The 21,143-nt window shown below is 34.8% G+C and overlaps 1 protein-coding gene across 3 annotated transcripts in view; it reads right to left on the bottom strand.

Annotated features, from left to right (window-relative positions):
• The window catches only part of LOC106666525, a 38,452-nt gene that overhangs the window by 7,074 nt on the left and 10,235 nt on the right, over nt 1-21,143 (bottom strand). The window contains exon 1 of one of the 3 annotated variants that reach the window (XM_014393794.2): nt 9,889-10,257. The exons of the other annotated variants lie outside the window; for them this stretch is intronic. Coding sequence (XP_014249280.1) covers nt 9,889-9,949 — 61 coding nt within the window. The 5' untranslated portion in view covers nt 9,950-10,257. Of the gene's footprint in view, nt 1-9,888; nt 10,258-21,143 lie in introns of those variants that run through there. 3 annotated transcript variants of the gene reach the window in all.

Raw genomic sequence — 21,143 nt, 5'->3', positions numbered from 1 at the left:
ATTTAAACAGCTAAAAGGATTTTAATGTAATATTATATTTGAAAGAAGAGGAACATTAACTTTAGCTTTTTAATGACATACCACTAAAATATATAAAATCTTTCCATAAGAAAATAGCAAAATTATTTTGTCAGAAATTAACTTTTTTAAATGGAAATAATAGTCTGATAGTTATAAAATGCAACAATTTCTTTAAAACAAATTTTAACCATGAAAATCGGTTCACCAGGTTTTGAGGAAAATGATGTTAAAGCTTGCACTAGGACTGTCAGTCAGGCTGAAAGGTCGTATTGGTAAGGTAAGTACTAATTAATTTAGTAGTAAAAATCACTGATTTCTGTAAAAGTCTGTATCTAAGGGTTTTATAACGCTAGACTCAGGAATCTGACAATGAGGTCAAGTTTTGACCATTTTCTGACCTACTTTGAAATAATGTTTATTAAAATATGCAAAAAAGCAGTTTTATTGATTTATTTTCTAAATCATTCCAAATTAGAATATTCTGTGTCTTAATCATAGAGCGTTTTTATCTTAATCAACAATGAAATTAATATGCCAAAAATTAAGTTTTTGAAAATCTCTAAATAACAATTTATGCTCATTTAATTAAGACTAAAATTAGATTTTTAAAAAAGCTTTATTAACCCGATAAGTTCAATTTATTAAGAATTCCCTTAAGTCTATTTATAATGAACACTGTATCGGAAAAGTCTTGTTGACAAGTGAGAGTAATTAATTCCATAAATAACCCCATTATTGTTAAATAGCTCGTTCCTCTTCTTTCAAATGGTATGTTTGATGATGATGGATATATGATCAGCTACTATTCACAAAATATTTAGTGGGATGTGATCCAATGAATGTTGTATGCCAAGCTTTCAGCGTTTTATTTCACCTTTCCTCAAGGCTCTCCAATGAATATACAAACATATATTTTTTTATTTTTTATAAATCACTAAGTGAAAAAAGATGGAACAAGTTTATTGTTGATTTCACTGACAAAGCTGAGTAATTTAAATTTTTTTTTATATACATGTGTTTGTGTACCAGTTGGAGAGCCCTGAGGAAGGTGAAATAAAACACCGAAAGCTTGGCATAGTTTTAACATACAACATTCATTGGACCACATCCCAGATACCACCACCGATGGTGTGGGTATGTTTGATGTTAAAAGCCTTTCAGTTGTTTTTGAATCATAGACGTTTTAATCAGATAGTGACTCAAAAATCGGAAAAATGTTAAGGTCAAAAAAATCCAAAACTTTAAATTCAAGTAAACATTTATATTTAAGGGTCTTTACAGGAGCTACAATGAAATTTCATGAGTTTAATAAATAAAAAATAGACCAGCTTACTTGAAAAATATTTGGTTTTTATAAAATTTTCGGTTACTGATAAACTCTGATAGCTTTTACTATATTTTTATTCCAATCCACATTAAAAATGCTGAAAAATGTTATATTCACATAGATAATTTGAGCAAATAGAAAAGCAAAATAAAAGTTGGTGAAACCTGGGCTTAGCTTAATAACAAAAAGTGGTGTATGCATGTTCGATATTTTGGAGGGTAGAATCATTAAAAAAAAAAAAAAAAAGAGAAAAAGAAGAAGTTTGGGCCAAATTCGTGACCCACCAAATTGGTTGTCCCCTTGCTATAGTTATGTTATAAAAACAGTACATGTTGGAGCGTGAGTAGGAATACCACTTAAGCTTGGGATCTTTGGAACCCTGTTCAACTGTTTGCTGTGAAAAGTATAATTCTAATTAAATTTAAGAATTTCTAAACAATTTTTATTATCTAAAAGATTTTTTTTAATATGAAAATTAATATTCTTTAACTACTACTTGATGTAAAAAAGTTGTATTACCTACAAGTTTATTTTGAAGAAATTTTTTTGACAAAAATGAAATTAGCCATAGATTACAAAATCTATGATTAATTCATTAATAATGAATGACTCTCTTAATAATTACATTTTCTAGCTTTTTATAAGTTACACGATGAAAGTAAATTTTAACTGGTATAGGATGTGCACAAATGGGTGCCTACCAAACACACTTTTTTGGTTAAAGTCAATAATTCAAGGTGTATTCAGGCACTATGTGTTACATTGAATCAATTTCGTTTAGATTCACTGAATGTGAAGATAATATCCACTGTGAATATTATCTATCTCTACATTCATTCAAAAATGCTTTTCAATTATTTTTACAAAACAGTAAACTTAAAAGTATTTCCTCTGTGGTTAGACCATCCTAAAAGGTAGTCGAGGACCAAGATCTTCTGGGACAATTGGACAACATTCTGCTACCTCTTTGAAACCTTTATCATTAATTTATTTTTTAACATTTTTATCGCTTCTAATTGCAGTTGTGCAGACATGCAGAAAATGCATATAATGAAAACACTAGCAAGTGTGGTATTTGTTCATCAAAACCCCCAACTTAATGAAAAAATCCCTTAATCTAATAAAATGTCTGTACTAATTTTGCAAAACAGGAAATTTTACAATAATTGCGTTAAAATGTCTTGCATATTTACTAATAATAATTATAGTGTGGAGATGTAGCACACAGAAAATCAATTTTTATTATAAAGTACATGTATATGAAGCATGAAAAACGAAGGAGGAATGCTGATACTTATTGAGCACAAAAGCAATTTTTTCTGATTTTTTAAGAAAATACATGGGTCGTACTGCATAAAGTTGTTATGTTCAATAATTGCATTGTGCAATTGAAAGTAATCATTAGCAGAGGAATGATGGCTGAGTACTGAGTAACCATTGATCCTGACTAGTACTGTTTACTGTAGGGTGATGTAGGAATCACCATACTATCACCCTATTTGATTGAATTATATACATACAAGAAAAAATGTATTTTTGGCCCCATTCAAAGCCGTTATTTGAGCTAAATAGAACTCACCCTAGGATTAATTTAGCTCAAATAACAGCTGGGACGAGGGATGTGGCCCAAAATGCATATGCGAGTGAAATATGAATATATGGCATAAAAAATAATGATTGGTACTTTAGATCAACAAAACAAACAACCTATCTATTAGGATTTTACCACGAATCTAATAACATGTGAAAAGGTTGGGGAGTGACAACCCTTCAGGTGAAAATCTGGATTAGAACTAGGGTAAGTATTTAAATAATAATTTCTCTAATTTGCTCAATTTGACGATTAGGGTCAAATGCCAATATGGTGTATGCTTTCTTGATGTCCAAGTTCTTTTTAATGTATCCTCAGGGTATGATGGAATGCCTGGAAGCTTGGGCTTTATATTCCTCAAGCACTACAGCCTTCAGGCTTATCGTACACTTCAGTTCAATTGACTACATTTCTCTTAAAAATGATTATGTGTTTACTGTTCTTGCTGCAATTCTTTTTCATGAGTTTTCTTGATATCCTAGGTTAAATCTCCATTGAGCGGCTGATTCCTATTCGAAGATGGGTGCTGCTTCTTCTTAACCCATTTAAAAATAGTTCTGCATAATACAACTGTTCATGAAACAATGTGAAGTTTCAGTATATATTCATTAGCATATATATAGCTATTCACATAGCTAATAATAAGCTTTTGATAATGGATAATGGATCAATAGTAACTTGATATTATGTAATGTTAAAAAAGTATGAAAATTTAAATTAAATTCTCAGGTTGAATTAATTAATTAAATTATTTTAATTTGGTTGTTTTCTTCTAAAGGGATGTCAAACTGAAGTAAAATATCCAGAATGAAAAACTAAGTAGAAATAAATAGATTGAAACAACGATATAATAAAATAGCCGACCAGCCAAGGGTTGACAGAATCAAATGTAATGCAACTAAATAATGCAGGAGGTTCAAAACAAACTCGCTTCCTCAGAATGAACCCTGGGAAATGCTCATCACTTGGACCTTTCCTGGTGGGTCTTTTCTCTGACCCTCTGTGGGCGAAGTGAAATAGTCTAAAAGGTCTAAAAAAATAAGTCCATCCTTAGAGTGAAGTTTTGACAAATCACCTTAAATAATCCTCACTAAACATTCCCGTCAACCACGCACTCTTTTATAAGCCAACTTCCATCAACATCTGTACCCTTGTACCTAAGGTCTTTGGGTCAGACATTAACAATTAAGATGATTCTCTACAGCTTGAAGCTACAATTTGAAGGTATATACTTCAGATGGAAGGCTGATAATTAACAAGATGGCAGAATAATTGGCTAAAAGAAAATGTTCCTCAGCTCAAGAAAACATGTACGTAAAACACGACATTTGGAGATACATGTATCAAAACCATCTTTTACAGTTTTTCTTCCCAAGAAATAAACTGGGATAGGAAAAGAAAGTTCTAGCGTCTGTTAAGGTACAGAATAATGGAGTCTGCACTGATGAATGGAGAATCCTTCTCTCAAGGCCCTCAGAAGAGTTGTAAGGATTCTCGGCATCGCTGGCATTCACATCTATAGAAAACCATGGGCTACGTCAGGATTCGAACCTCGGACTGCTAGCAAGGCAAATACAAATCGGATACACTAACCTAAGAAGCTCAGCAGAACCCGGCTAATTGAATTTCTGAATGGAAAGAATTGCTTAGAACCGATCAGCTACGTGCGGCAAGCTTGGTCTTATCGTTTTGAATTAATTAAGGAATTAAATTATGACTAATAGGTTTTTGTCTTGTTTGGTATATTTTTCTTCGTATATTCTTAAAGATTTCCTACTTTTTAGTTTTCAATTACACACTTCATTCTTAAATGTTTGTTAGTGTAGTTATGAGGCCTCAACTTCCGACATACGGTATTTACCATGTTGTATAATATTAATTTACATTACATTTGTATTATATTTACAGTATACATTTGTTTGTTGTTAAATAAACATTATTATTATAAGTCAGATATCTAACCACTTGGCCACTGAGGTCCCAATTAGGTTCATTATATTTTTCAAGTAATGTATGTAGTAAGCCAAAGTTGCTTGGAACATATATAATTGATTAATTAATCATTGATGTTTTAAATGTTCCCAGGTTTATTTATTGTGTCAATGTAGCTCAAGGATTAAAAACAAATATATATTTATATATATATTACACTTAATGTTATCTTTCCCCAATGTATTTAATGTGTGGTGTTTAGTGACCGTTAGTTAATGATTATTTAGAGATGGTGAGATGTGGTCTGGTGTGATGTGTGTTCAGAAAAACATTTTCTTTAACGTGCAACGTTTCGATCTTTATTGAGATCATCTTCAGGGCCTTGGGTTGTTTAAATTATAGAAATACGCATTAGATATCAATATGAATTTATACAATGATGTACACAATATAGAAATTTCAGGTTTAATCAAAGTATTTGTACTCACTCAAAGATTGTGTTTTCTGTGTAACACCTTGAGTGAGTACAAATAGTTTGATTAAACCTAAAATTTCTATATTGTGTACATCATTGTATAAATTCAGATTAATATCTGATATGAGTTTGTATATTTTAAACAATGTTTATAAATCCCCGACCCTGAAGATGATCTCAATAGAAATGGAAATGGCAGTTAAAGAAAATGTTTTTCTAAACCCACACCAAACCGCATCTCATGATCTCTAAATAACTGTATTTAATACAAATTATATCTATTTTTTGGTTTTTTAGTGTTCATTAAAAAAATAGATCAAATTGTTTAAATAATCAATTTATAAGATAGTGTGTAGTATCAGTAACAAAAAACAAAATTCTAGTTTAAATTGGATATATTTGTTGATAGAAATAACTGTTCTATCACCTCTGATCATCCTGTCTGCCTGTGTTATTTTATCATTTGAGAACCTTAAATTATTAACTGTTTTTAAACACATTTTCTACAGTTTCAGCTCTCATGGACCCATCTTCAAGGTATATATAGACTAAATACAGGCACGACCAATAGTGAAAGTGAAACAAAGCCTCCGTAAACAAAAACAATTACTAATTATTTTCTTTATGGTGCTAACATTTTGATTTTTATTGAGATCATCATCAGAGCTCAGTGTTTATTTTCTGTACAGAGGTGTCATTATTGAACACAGAAAACAAACACTTTGAGTCCTGATGATGATCTCAATAAAAATTGAAACGTTGGCAAGATAAAGAAAATGTGTTTCTAAACCTACGTCACACCAAAAAAAAAAAAAAAAAAAATTTACAATATAAACATTTATTACCATTTTGTTTCAATAATTTAATTTTAACTTTGCCTTACAAACTGGTTATAATTGTAAGATTTCTCCAAGAGGTCTGTAGAGATTATGAATTAATTTGCTCATTACGAATTAATTTGGTTTGCCTATCCTCACTGTTTTGGTCTGTTATTTTGATATGCTAGCTGTAGAAGTTAGCGAAAAATCAAAACGCATCTGGCGGACCAAAACAGCGATGATAGAAATTATATAAAATTTTGTTAGAATACTGTCCCGGTAATGACCGAACTGTTGTAACACTCACAACATAAAAATGTAATTGCTTTATTAACTGAATTGAAGTCTGTCTCGGTGAAAGTATTGTTTGTTTTTGACATAAACTATGTACAATGGATTGAACACAATAGTCTTCTAACTGACCATTGTTTATAAAATTTAATAAATTGTAAGTTATAGCCATGAATGTATGTAAAATCCTTGATTTATAGAATGTTATTAATTTATCATCAACTAATCATTGTTCTTTTTACATTTATTTCCTATGAAACAATAAAATTTACTGAATGGAACCAATATTTCTAAAATCAAACACTGAAAACAAATCAAATAAAAAACTTTCACTAACAAAAAGACGGTTTAGTTTTCACAGCTGAATCTCCTCTGAGTTAACATTGTTTTATCTATTTACCACTGTTAAATAATGTTTAAAAATTTGTAGAAAAATCAAAATACTGGAAGTATAAGGTGATCTATTTATTATAATTTCTTAGTATTAAGATCAATTTAAACAAAAATACAGTAGAATTAATATAGTAATCCGTTTAAGAATTAGTATTAAGATCTATTTATTACAATTTCATCGTTCCGATCAACCTCGCCTGTTCTGCCTAATCTGCTGGTTTGGTCCCAACAAGAACTTTTTTAAAATGCAAAGTTAAGACTAAATAAAACAAAAAACTGAGCCTTCATTATCACCAGTTAAGTCCCAACTGTGTTCCATCCTTTATGCACCTAGAACTAGAGTATTATAAAGTTTTGCATTACAATTGTTGTTATATTTTTAAAAAGAAACATGCAAATTCTAATACTGTTATTAAACATTGTATTCTGTTCTCATTTTCCCTTTTCCCCAGCAGTAAAAAATCTTAAATTAAGTTCCAGTTTAGTTCCCACCTCCCCTTCTCTACATAAAACTAAAATTCCAACAACACTTATGTTGGTAGAAATGATGAATGGTGGAGTGAGTGCAGTGTTCAATCCTTTTTAAAAGGTAGTTCCTAATCAGTAAGTTGTTTTGCAATGATCCGGATTTCGAGCCCTTAGCTCATTATCAGGTTGAAGGAGTTGTACACTCTTCCACACTTCTAGAACCTGATGATGAGCTGAGGGCTCGAAATCTTGATTGTTGCAAAACAACTTACTGGAGTAGGAACTATCTTTAAAAAAATATTAAAAAAATTTAAAAAAATAAAAAATAAAAAAAAGCATTGAAACTTCTATTGTTGTTGAGTGCACTTTATTTATTTTCTTGAAAAAAGGCACTTATCAAATAAACACAAAATTTGTAAACAAAGCCTAAGATGAAAGAAAGAGGAAAAATAAAGCCTTTTATCAGAAATTAAGCTCCAGTTGAGTTCTGACATCCCTCTTACACATAAAACTACAATTCCAATAAACTTACATATAAGTGTTATTTAATAAACAAATGAATTATGGAAACTTATGTTGTTGTTATTATTATCAAGACCTATTTATAAACAAGGTATTAAGAATTATCAAATAAAGCAAAGTTTGTAATCAAAGTCTAAGATAAAATAAGGGGGGAAATAAGGCGCTTTATCAGAAATTAAGTTACAGTTGAGTTCCAACTACCCCCTCCTGCACATAAAACTACAATTCCAATAAAGGTAAGCGTAACTTGTTTAATAAACGAATTGTAACTTCTATTGTTGTTATCAAGACTTATTTATTTAAACAACAACCAAATAAAGGAAAATTTTTAAAAAGTCTAAGATGAAAGACAAAAAACAAAAAATAACCGCTAAATAATAAATTAAATACCAGTTGGGATCTTGAGTTCTGAACCTCCCCTCGTGAACATAAAACTAAAATTTTAATAATAAAGGTAATCATTAATACCAAATACAGCAAAATTTGAAGTCAAAATCTGAGATGAAAGAAAGGAGGAAAACAATATCAGAAATAAGTTCCAGTTGAGTTCCCATGTCCCCTACTGCACATAAAACTATAATTACAATAAAAGTAAGTACAGAGATGCATAAGCGAATGAAGTATCTAACTCCTAATGGTGTCGATCAAGACTTAATTATAAAAGACAAGGCGTTAAGACTTATCAAATTCAGCAAAATTTGTAGTCAAAATCTGATATGAAAGAAGGGGGAAAACACTATCAGAAATTAAGTTCCAGTTGTGTTCTCACCTCTTCTACTGCGTATAAAACTACAATTACAATAAAGGTACGTATAAGTGTTGTTTAATAAACAAATGAAGTAGTGACCTCCTAATGGTGTCGAGTGCACTTTATATTAAGACAAGGTGTTAAGACTTATCAAATACAGCAAAATTTTCTAATCAAAATTTAGATGAAAGAAGGGGTAAAAACACTTTATCAAAAATTAAGTTCCATTTGAGTTACCACGTCTCTTGCACATAAAACTACTATTACAGGTACATATGAACGGTGTATGGACATCAAATAACCAAAATTTGTAATGAAAGTATAAGATGAAAAAAAGTAAAAATAAAATAAGCCTCTCTATTAAGTTCCCGTTGAGTTCTCATCGTTCTTTCTGCACCTAGGACTAGGCTTCTAATACAGACACATTGACATGCTTTAATCAAAAGAAACTTTGATAATTATAATACAAAAACTGCACTTTATTGCAAGACTGATTTAAATATAACTTATTAAATCGACCAAACTTTATAATTAAAGTCTAAAATGAAGCAAGGGATAGATAAGACTCACCAAAAAATTAAGTTACAGTTCTAAAATGGAGGAATGAAAAAGTATAATAAAAAATAAGCCTCTTCGGAAATTAAGTTCCAGATGAAAGTGGAATCCTTAAAACGTTACTTTAATAAATAGGAAAAAAAATATTAAAAATACTTCCGTTTTCTTTAACGCATTTTTTAGAAGTTCACAACAAACATAAATTAACGAAAGGTACTTGATGGTGTTATCTTATTTGTTAATAACATCAAAACGAATTACGGTCGAAAAATATTATCAATAGGACGCCCGGATTAGAGGCAAGGGAAAAAATATTTAAATATTGTAAGTTGCCCAAAATGTACAAGTAAAAGTAATAGTAAATGTAAAAGACGCTGAAGGAAACCGGTAATTACACTCTAGTAAACAAACGGGATTGTTTTAAACGATACAAAATCGAAGCGATTTGAATATAAACAATATGGGGTGGGAATGTGGGATAAAGTTGTTTTCGCTTAACAGGCGAGTTGTTTTTTTGTTTCTAATCATTCTGTTGTAGTCGTACACGTTCTGTCTGGAATCGGTACGGATCTGTCAAGGTAGGGGGGTGATCCAGGACAGGTCGAATAACCTGATATCGCGTACATCGGATGGGTCTGTCTGTAAAAACTAATTAATCGCCACGGGGGCGCCCCTGGCCCGCTTAAATTCCAATCTAATCTAAACGGTCGGCCGGCGACCCGGAGGAAGTGAAAAATGAATAAGTACCTTGAGTCTTTTCGGCAGTTTTGGTACTGCTCTTTAAGGCGGCAACCGCTGGCAACGCCATTATTTACGTTGTTTCTGCCATAAGTTTCACTGAAATCTTCCATTCACACTTTGAGTTCGATCACTTTTCGGTTCATCGTCCTCGAGGGTACCGAAATGCGAATTCCACTTTTTCAACGGCTGTCTGAAAACGCTACTCGACACAGTCTCATCGCACAGGCGAGACGGCCAGACAGACACGAATATGACTTAGGTCCTGTACAAAGCTATTTCTGAGGCTAGTTCGATTTTGAAAGCTCCGTTCGCGCTAGCCTCGCTCAAGGGCCTCGACGTCGAATTCCCGTAGCTTGAGTGTCACGTGACCCAAGATGGCCGACTGTGTACCCGAGCACCGGGATCAACCAATAGCGAGCCGTGTTGCCGCACGACAAAAAAAGGCGCCGTCATAAATAATGACGTCATTAGGACCTTGCTGCGAGGCTAGGATCGAGTTCCCAAGGTCTCGCCGTACAGTCCGTACAATTCTAAAATGGAGCACCTTATAAACTGTTTATAAATCGTCTTTTCAGTATCTAAAACACATCTTGAGAGTGATTTTCTTGTAAAACTAAACTTTTCGAATATGTCAGGATCTGTCTCGAGTAATATCTGACAATTTAAGCTTCTATAATTAAGACTTTAAGTTTTATAACCTATGAGGTCTATTTGTAAAGTAACCTAACTGTACGCAATAAGCTAAGCGTTGAACCCCCCACTCTTCAAGGCCTTCTAACAATGGGCCTTATGCTTTTGTGTTAAAGGCTATCCCCCCTCTCTTAACACATCCAATAATAATGAGTTAAATACGATAAGATGTATCGCATAACACGTTCCTTTTACATTTCGATAAGCGCGTAATATCGTTCCAACCTCGCCCTTTTTCATCGCTCGTACCTTTCGTCGTAATTTTTTTTTGTATTTTGCTCTTTAATTGTTTAGCCTGTGTCACAAGGGTATTTTTTTGGGGGCCGGAACCGGTTTTGCGATCGTATCGATCTATCGATACGTGCCAAGTGGAAACTTTTCATTGGTGTAGATCCAGTAAAGGGTGGGAGAAAATGTAAATTATTCCACTTTCCTGGCACTAAATTACCAAGTACTTAACCTACGGCCTTCTCGATTCGGACAAACAATCAGAGAAAATACTTAAAGTGCTTTTGTTTTTGTTTGTTCAAAACATAAGGTAAACTGTAATAAAAATAGTTTTTTGGAATTATAATAAAATAATAGACGTCGGAAGAAGAGTTTATTTAGAGATTTGAGGTTAGTTGGATTTCACGGAAGGCCACGGAAGTTCTGCGCATCGTCGTAAATGAGAAATGAGTCATTCGGCCTGATTTATTACGATACTGGTCCCGTCTGCGTATTGTGACCTCATTGATACTTTGGCGATCTCCATAACGGTCCTCTTTTTTTTCTCTCTTTCTCTTTTTCCCCACTTCGCCTTTCTTTTTCACGCACACAAAAGGATTTCGACCTTGGTATATTAACCAGTAAATCTCTATTCTTTTATTTCGTCTCTCGTGGGGTAATAGAACTTCGCGGTCCTGCGCACTATTCACGCTCGCGATGTCATACGGCACTCAATTATAATTGATACGTTGACATTGAATGCCGTTTCCCTTTTTTATTATTTATTTATTTATTGTATAATTGTGCGATGTATTGATTTTTAAAGTTTAGTTTTTTCCTTATATTAAATAATGCTATAATTAGGGACCGGATTTATTAATATGAAATAAAATATTTACATTTTTTTAAATCAAGTAAATAACAAAATATGTAAAATAAAAAATATTCAAGTATGTATTTTTTTTAACGAATTTTGCAATATACACATTTTAGTTTAGATGTAAAAAGGAAGAATCAATCTTTAATTTTCCAATTTATTTGACATAATTTAAATTTTTAAATTTTCGTAACTAAAAATCTTTATTTCTAGCGATAAACAAATTCTATAAAAGAAAAACGCATTTAAAAAAAAATGATTAAGGAATTATGCATGTGTAATTATACCAGGTGTTTCAAAAATGTGAAAAATAGATTAGATAAACAATTTTAAACTTTTATCTTCAAACGTATTTGCAATCAAAACAAATTCTATAAAATAAAAACACCTTTTAAAAAAATGATTAAGGAATTATACACGTGTTATTGTACTAGGTGTTTCAAAAATGTGAAAAATAGATCAAATAAAATTTTTTAAACTTTTATCTTTAAACTTATTTGAAATCATCTATATTTTTCACTTTTCCGAAGTAAAAGTATAAAATAAAATACGTCACGTCCTTTTAAAAAAAATCAAATATGAAAATAAAAAACATAAATATTTAAGTATGCAATTTTAAACGAATTTCATAATATTCACATTTAGTTTAGATGTAAAAAGGAAGAATAAACCTTTAATTTTCATATTTATTTGAAATCATTTACATTTTTATATTACGGAGATGGTTTTTATGCAAGCCGAACTTTAGGTCCCGTCACTTAAGTGTTACGGAGAAGAAATGAAAAGAGCGAAAAATATGGGGGGAGAAGAAACAGAAAGCTACGCTCGCGATGCGTTTTGACAGACTGGGTCGAGTCTTCGGTTTTGACTGACTTGTTTTCCCATCATCCCTTTTATACCAGTTTCTCTACCGGAGTAGGGGTGGAAAAGAAAATCAAAATGCGGGGGTTCCCACGCCGCGGTCAACGTGCGCGCACATGGTTGACGAGACCCCAATTTACGGTGTCCCACGTCGCTACATATTTTTGACATTGTGACAATCCTTCAGCAAAATAACTAGACGATAGTTATTTATTTGATCGATTGTCCAACTATTGCAACTTTATATTCCCCAGGTTCGTGGGAAACATGACGTGGTTCCAGCCTGGGTCTGCGACACCCTTCGTCTTTATTGTGGGTACGGCTGGTCGAATACCGAATTCCTGCTGCGGCTCCAATTACGATTAGAGAGGCGATGGCGATACTGGCTCCGCCCCAAGTGGCTGTTCGCTTCAAGAACCGTGCTTCTGCCTGCTGGTTCAATGATTTTGCTAAAGCACGTACTTCGGTAGTACTCCATCGGCTGGAATCAACCTTCCCAACTTTTTATAATTCGATGAGGGCTGATTCTACGTCGTACCGGTGAAATACTCTGTTCCGCTCTGGTATTCGGCTGAGGGGAAGAACAGTAATTCTCCGCTTTCATGTCATTTCCTTGTTTCCTTCCGACATCGGTAGGAAGTAATAGTCTGGGGTTCGCATCGCACACCCCGTGGCCCCTTTTAGTTCCCCTGCACTTTGCAAGGTTATTTCGGTCACTCCCTTCTTTCGGCACTGCACCGTGGGTTCCGGCAGACTATAGATCCATGTGCTGCGTTCTGCATCCCAAATCCAAGCCAGGTGGTACTGAGGGTTCAGCAGCTTTCACTTGCATTTTTCCGCCACTCCGCTATGTTCTTGCAAGAATATGGCACTGAAACAGGCCGGCTGACGCCGACGAATTACTGGAAATTCTTCCGGACATACCCATATTTGCGCCAGTCTGCACCTCCTCACGTCCCGTTCGTCCAATTTGGCATAATACTCTCGATCCTTCGATATCAGGAAGTAAACGGCGTAGTTCTCTAGGTTGACAGGCTTCTTCAAAATCTCTTCCTGCACTGGCAGTAACTCCACGGAATAAAACTCAAACCTCTGGTCTGGCCCCTGCAAGGGAAGACCCAAGAAAATGTGTAGAGCTCCCTCGGTGGCCACGCCGTGTGCTTCCGTCATCTGATAGTATCGGTTCCCGTCCGTTGGGCTGGTTACTGCCAACAAATTCAACTCCACAGGTAGAGCAGAGTCCACGGTCTTGAGTATTTCACTCAATTCCCGTGGAGACAATAGTGACTGACTTATCATCCCCTGTGAAACGGCCTCTATCCCCCGGTACAGGTTCTTTAATTCTAACGCAGCCTTAAGGGCTGAGATCTCTAGGTTGCGTAAATTAGTCGACAAGGAGAGGGTAGCATTGAGAAACAATGATAAGGCAGAAACTTCCGTCTCAATACGATCTAAACGAAGATGAGTCTTCTCCAAGTCCTATCGGATATACATCAATTCTTGTGTCGGGGGAGTTCGGAGGTGAACCGGCGTAGACGGGTGTCGCGCACATGGTTGACGCGACCCCAATTTACGATGTCCCTACACATTTTTGACCATGTGACAACCCTTCAGAACTAAATAACTAGACGATAGTTATTTATTTGATCGGTTGTCCAACTATTGCAACTTGATATTCTCCAGGTTCGTGGGAAACATGACGTGGGTCCAGCCTGGGTCTGCGACACCCTTCGACGTTCTTATCTATCTGTCCAACGGTGTAATTATTTCAAAGTTATGTTTGCCAGATTTGAGGGGGACATCACATTGTTACCGTCTAAGTGATCGCCCCTTCAGATTTACAACCTTTGTTCCCTATTATTGTTTACCCTAATTTTTTCTTACTTTAAGAACTAAAACTTAACCCTAAGAAGGGGACCGGCTTACAAGATCAAATAAAAAAAATTAAAAATGATATCTTCCAGATTACATAACGAAATCATTTATATTTTTTAATTTTCAAAAATAAAATATAAAATAAATGTGTGGTGATTAGTGACCGTTAGGCGATGATTATTCAGAAAGATGCGGTCTGGTGTGATGTAGGGCACACTCACAAAAAACAAACACTTTGAGCCCTGAAGATGATCTCAATAAAGATCGAAACGTTGGCACGATAAAGAAAATGTTTTTCTGAAACCTACATCACACCAGACCGCATCTCACGATTTCTGAATAATCATATAAAATAAAACACGTTATAAAAAGAAAGCTAACGATTAAGGATAGGCCGTGGGAGGTTGACACATGAGCATTTACTATTCAAATAAATGCCCGTGTATATGAGTGAATCATTGCTAAATGTCCCATCTCATTGAACGGTGTAATTTCTTTATAGCTGTACAGGGTGTGTTTTTAGAATTTCTCTTGAACGAATAACGCTATGAAAAAACAAAAAAAAGCTTGATTAATATATTTTAGTCTAGTTTCAATTTTTTACCTTTTTTGGAGAAAAATTACACAGGGTACCTCAGGCCCAGTTCAACTTCAAAATTTCAAATACATCCTTATACATCCAGACACATCATTTTAAAGAATTTTTTACGCTGAACACAATGGTGCAATCGGATTTTAAATTGGTCAAAACATGATGGCAAAAGTTTTGAAAAAAGACAGTCATTTGGTTAGCCATTTATTTCATGTTCGAACTGCCTGCCTTGCGTAAAGATGCAAAGATTTGCTCTTTTTAACCACTCTTCACCGGTGCTCAGAGCGATAGAATCAGGGGAGTTGGATTGGCAAAAAAATTTTATCCTTTGCTGTAGTTCTTCAACTGAGGTTGCTGGGTTATGATTAGCTAAGACACTGTTTTGTAAGTGGCCCCACAGAAAATAGTCAAGAGGAATTAAATTGGATGACCGAGGAGGCCAACAGATCGGGCCATGAGGTCCCATTCACCTATCCCGGAAGTGACGATTCAAATAACGTCTCACCTGCAAAGAATTGTGTACGGGGCCTCCATCAAGCTGGAGAATCATTCTTTGTCATTGTTGCAGAGTAACATAATCTGTTTTGGTAATACCTCCTCCAAAAATTGCGGAACTGAGCACCAAATTAATTTATTTCCGAGAACTCCGCATCAAACGTTGATACTGTGAACCACCTGATGAGGGCAAGAGTACAAAATTCTAAGATTTTCCTCTGCCCACGTTTGAAAATTCCAACGGTTTTGTATGTCATTAAAGGTGGACTTGGATCCATCAGTACATAGGAATGGAAGAACGTTTTCTTCAGCTTCCCAAATCGACATTTGCGCAAGGATCGCGCTTGTCATAATCAAAGCGATACGGCTTAAAATTCCCGAGTACATATCTAATTTTATTTTTTGAAAAACCTAAAACCCTTCAAACATTTCGGCGAGATGAATTCCAATTTTCGCGAACATACAGTAAAATATTCAGCTCCTTGTCGCAATTGTCAGGATGTATGGGTGGTATTTGAAGTTTTGAAGTTGAACTAGGCCTGAAGTACCCTGTATAAGTTTTCTCTAAAAAAGGTAAAAATTTGAAACTAGACTAAAAATATTAAACGCGTATTTTTTTGGTTTTGATTGCATCATTGGTTCAAGAGAAATTCAGTCGGGCCATCTAAAACGGACACCCTGTAAGCTCTATATAGCTATCGAGTAGAAATGCCATCAGATATTAAAATTGTGCTTGCGCACGTCAGCGAGTATCTCGGTCTTCTGTTCCGATTTTCGGAGGCCAACGTTCGATCTTTATTGAGATCATCTTCAGGGCTCAAAGTGTTTGTTTTCTGCGTAATTGTGCCATTCTTGCGTGTGGAATGGACAAGAATGGCACAATTACGCAGAATAGAAACAATTTGAGCCCTGAAGATGATCTCAATAAAGATCGAAACGTTGGCACGATAAAGAAACTGTTTATCTGAAACCTACGTCACACCAGACCGCATCTCATGATTTCCGAATAATCATCGACTAACGGTTACTAATCAGCACACAATTATATAAATTATTAATCTTAAGAATTGGTCGTGCAAGGTTGACGCACGGACACTTCTTTTGGGCCATCAACCGCGTAAGTGTCCGGCATGTAGAAAAATAATAATACCTAATATTCAATTCCTAATTGAAGGGTGCAATTCCTTGGTTCCATATAAAGATCTCGTAGGAATGCCCCGATCTGAAATGTTGTCTATTGTATATGTAAGCGTGCCTCTATCGGGAACATTGCTTCACTATTTTGTAGGGGAAGGTCAAGTTTCAAAAATACAATAAACCAGAGAGATATATTCGTACAAATTTATTGTTATTCTGGCCGTCTTAACATGGTAACAAACAAGGCAAGTCAAACAATTATCATGTGCATCAGCTGTTCTGTGGTTGTGGAGTGAACCCGATCTATGATGGTCAATTATGTTGCCTCAAGCAAGTTAAATTTTGAATATCAGCAGTTTTGTAGAGATTTTTTGAAGAACAGAAGACTTATAGGTCAATATTTACTTTGCTCGTGATTATGAATTGTTATTTTCCTGATGTTACTTACTGATATTAGATTCTTTCATATAATATCCATATATCCCGCGAGTGGAGACAGTCTCAGTAAGTGACCCTGTGCCAGTTCAACGTGAGTTCACCGATTCGCAGACCAAAATCCATCGTCAGCTTTATTCCTTCATATAGTGGGAAATATGGCAGTAAACAAAGATTGTGGGTTTTATGGAGGGTTTTCGGTAATAATAGGAAAACTCAACTATTTTTTTTTTAATCTAAACTATTTATGCCAGGAGACATTCTGTTTGAATGGTTGTATGACTGATGCATCTATATCTTTTAATATATCTTGATATTCATTTTCTGAGATTGTGTCCGATAGTATGATGTATTTTAGGATTCCATTTTGTGTTTCTTTTATGGAGCAGGTAATAACCGATTAAGTTAATGAATTAATCGACGTCTTGCCTCACCCTATACCCGAAACGTTTTTGATTTCCTATTCATTTATCTTTTAAATTTCAATTAATTATTCTTTTTATCTAAGGTTTTTGGTCGAGATGAAAAATCTGGCTTGTAAATGTGTGTTTCTTAGTGACCTGTTGTTTCATAATTTGTTGAAGTCATGTGTAGCGGTCAAGAATGAGGTAATTTAGAAAAACATCTTTTTCATTTTCTTGCCGACGTTTCGACGTTTATTCGGGTCATCTTCAGGGCCTGTGTAATTTACAAAACGTATGTTGATTGGAAACAACCACCTTATATCTTATATTGTATTTTTTCCAAGGAACATATGTTTTGTAATTTACCCAAGCCCTGAAGATGAAACGAATAAAGGTGGAAACGTCGACAAGAAAATGAAAAACGTGTTTTCCTAAACTACCTCATTCTTGACCACTCCATACAACTTCAACAAATTACCTTTTAAATATTATAAGGCCTTGTTACTCAAGGGTACGTGTATGGTCGGGGAAGGCCAGAGTTGGCAGTTTGGAGAGAATGGTATTGTGCCTAAATGTCTATGTATGTTGCCTATGTAATTGGAAAGTTAATGTGCTGAATAAAGATTGTAAAAGATGGTTTACATCCTGACTTATTTTACTATGTCCCTACAATGTACACAGGTGGCGTATTTAATGCGATTTCATTAACATTCATGCCATTTGAATCAACAATAAAATGCCTTTTGAAAATGAACCAAATTGTGTAAAATAAGAAATAAAATCCAACTACTTAATCCAACTAACGGCATGGCGCTATCGAGGAGTTAGAACATTACTTTTTTTAAATTTTTTGCCGGATTCGAACTCAGAACGATCTATTGCTAGCGAGGCAAATACGAGTCAGACGCCTTACACCCGACCACTATACATCATCAGTTGTGCGTGAGTGTGGTTGATAATGCCAAACCGAAATTTCTTGATTGTGTCAGTGGCTGATCTGTGTTGTTTACCTAATTCCCTTAGAAAGTAAATGCGAGGATCAGGCTTTCTTTCCTGGGCTCTTCACCACGCAGAAGAAACCGAGATTCTTTGACATGTTTTGACAATTGTATTTTCCTTTTGAAAAGAAAGAACGAACAACAAAAATTGTGCCATTTCCCGAAATTTAGGTTTTCTTCTCACACATGTGCATACATAAATTGGACACCTTTGTTCTCTCGTCAAGAAATGATTTCAAATCTCCGACCCGACGATTCAAAGAGGCGTCTGAGATAAAATACGGCTCCTGTCTTATCAGTCTATCCTGGGTATCATTACACGGAAGGAGGATCGATATTACCTGTTTGGGCAGACATCATCAATGATTATGCTATTTTGCAGGATCGCAATATTTCACTGCTGGCTTTTTTCACTTCAGAGGGAAACGTTCGATCCCATCAAATCCTCGGCTAACAAAAGCAGCTTCTCAAGGAAAAGCGGATTGCATTAATGAATAGAAATGGATTCGTTTTCCCCCAACTGTGCCTTATATTTTTCCGTATTGGCAAAAATTATTTAACTCCGCCAGGAAAAGTTCAACTCCACATAACATAAAATATTCACCTTTTATATTACCATATGTTAACATCAGTAGAAAAATCTACTCAAAAAGGTAAGAAGCTCAATGGCCTCATCAGGCTATAAATAATGCAAATTGTGCATCTTCTGTTATTTATAAATAGCTTTTAAAATGGTATTGGCCGGCTGAAGATTTAATGAAGGGAAATTAATAATTCTGGCGTATTAAGTTATAGTTTACGCACGACTTTCCTGTTTTGTAAAATGAGTATAAGCCACACGCCGATCAGAATTCAATTTTTCAATAATAATTTTTTTCTGTATTGTTGAAAAGAAATCTACCGGATCCAAGGAGAGAATGAGAGAGAAAAATGCATTTTTTTAACAAACCTTGTTCAATGTTTGTTGTTAACAATCCTTCCAAATTTGGTGAAATTGGAGGTAATCTTTTAGCACTTAAATCCCCAGGGGTCAAAACTGTTCATCCGATAACCCTCAGCTTAAAACGAACAAATAGGCGACTATAACCTATAATTATTTTGATTATGAAAAAATAAAAAATAAAGGGTGCTACATCACCATCGCGGAAGAATCAGTTCCGGTCAATTAAAATGTGTTTAACACAACTTATAATTTTTTTCTGACATTTGGCCAACTTCAGTGGATGTCTTATTTTTGTCAGCCCTTTTTTCACGACTGTGAAACAAAAAGGAGTGAAAGGGGCGTGTCACTACTGTGTTTGTCGGCGTCATTGATGGATTAAGTCTGGGTTTTTGTTGTTTGTTCCGGTCTGTTATTGTGTTCTTCTTCTTTTTTTGTTGTTTTTTGTTATCCCGTGTTTTTAATAGGATAAATGTCTGTGAGCTGTGTATATATATCACTGGGTTTTTCAAGTGTGTCATTTTCCGCCCTTTCGTAATGGGGAAACTTTGAACATGTCTGGATTGTTTAGGGATCATTGTACTACTTATGTTTTCGTTTAATTGTCTCTAGACTATCTCGTGTTCCTTGAACTCTCGGAGGCTATTGAGCGCATGCAAAAAAAAAAAAAAATGACTGGTAAACTGGCCAAGGTGGCTGAGTGTCGAAATTCTCAGTTAAGTCTAGATGAAGACTATGACGCCAAGATCAGAGAATGAACCGGGTCAATTTTATTTTGTGCAAGCCAAACTCAAGAGCAATCAAGCTCATTATACCCTCCGGATTTTCAAGGTGAAAAACATGTTATTAATGCTTGAACCACCGAAAATCTTAAAAGAAGTCACACTGACAAATGAATCTTCTAAAAATCAGACAGCCAAGCTGCCCGTCCAAACTCACTTCCAAATTCTGTGAAAATATAACCTAACAATACCTTGGACGTCAGGGTTCAAAGGATTTTCGGTGATGAACCAGCAGACAAACTGGTCAGGAGGATGACCATATATATAACAGATGTAGCATATATAGCACAAAACCTATAATTTGGAAAACAAGAGCAAACAGACTCTTCCAACTCAGAACGGATCCACACTAAACAAAAGAAGAAATGGACGAACTCAGAGGTGCCAGACATAGTAAACTCGTGGTTAAAGAATCCTCACCAAAACTAGTGTAAGCCGGTCCCTGTCTTCGAATAAGTTCTAGTTATTAAAGAAAGAACAAAAATGTTTAAACGAAAAAAAAAGGCTGTAAATCGGAAAGGGCGATCACCCAGACGGGAACAACATGACGTTCCTCAAAAATCTGGGAAACATAACTCTACAATAATTAAGCAGTTGGACGAAGGGTGTCACAGCACAGACAGAAGCGACGTGACGTTCCTCACAAACCAGGGAAACATGGCCCTGCAATAATTGCATAGTTGGACAAATGACTAAGAACGTCGAAGGGTGTCGCAGCCCCGGACGGGAGCCACGTGATGTTTCCCACGAACCTGTAAAACATGAAGTTGCAATCGTTGGACCATCGATCAAATAAATAACTAATGTTGAATTATTTAGTGCTGAAAGGTTGTCACATAGCCAAAAATATATATCATAAATTCCACGGCGTGGGAACTCTCCCGACTTTAGATTTTCCTTTCCTCCCCGAATCCGGTAGAGAAACAGGTAAAAGGGATGATTTGGAATCAGTAAAGACCAAAGACTCA

The sequence above is a fragment of the Cimex lectularius genome, unplaced genomic scaffold (assembly GCF_000648675.2).
Source record: "Cimex lectularius strain Harlan isolate CLEC.00 unplaced genomic scaffold, Clec_2.1 scaffold289, whole genome shotgun sequence".
NCBI lineage: Eukaryota > Metazoa > Arthropoda > Insecta > Hemiptera > Cimicidae > Cimex > Cimex lectularius.
Note: the sequence above shows the minus strand (reverse complement) of the source record. Positions and strands in the feature narration are given on the sequence as shown.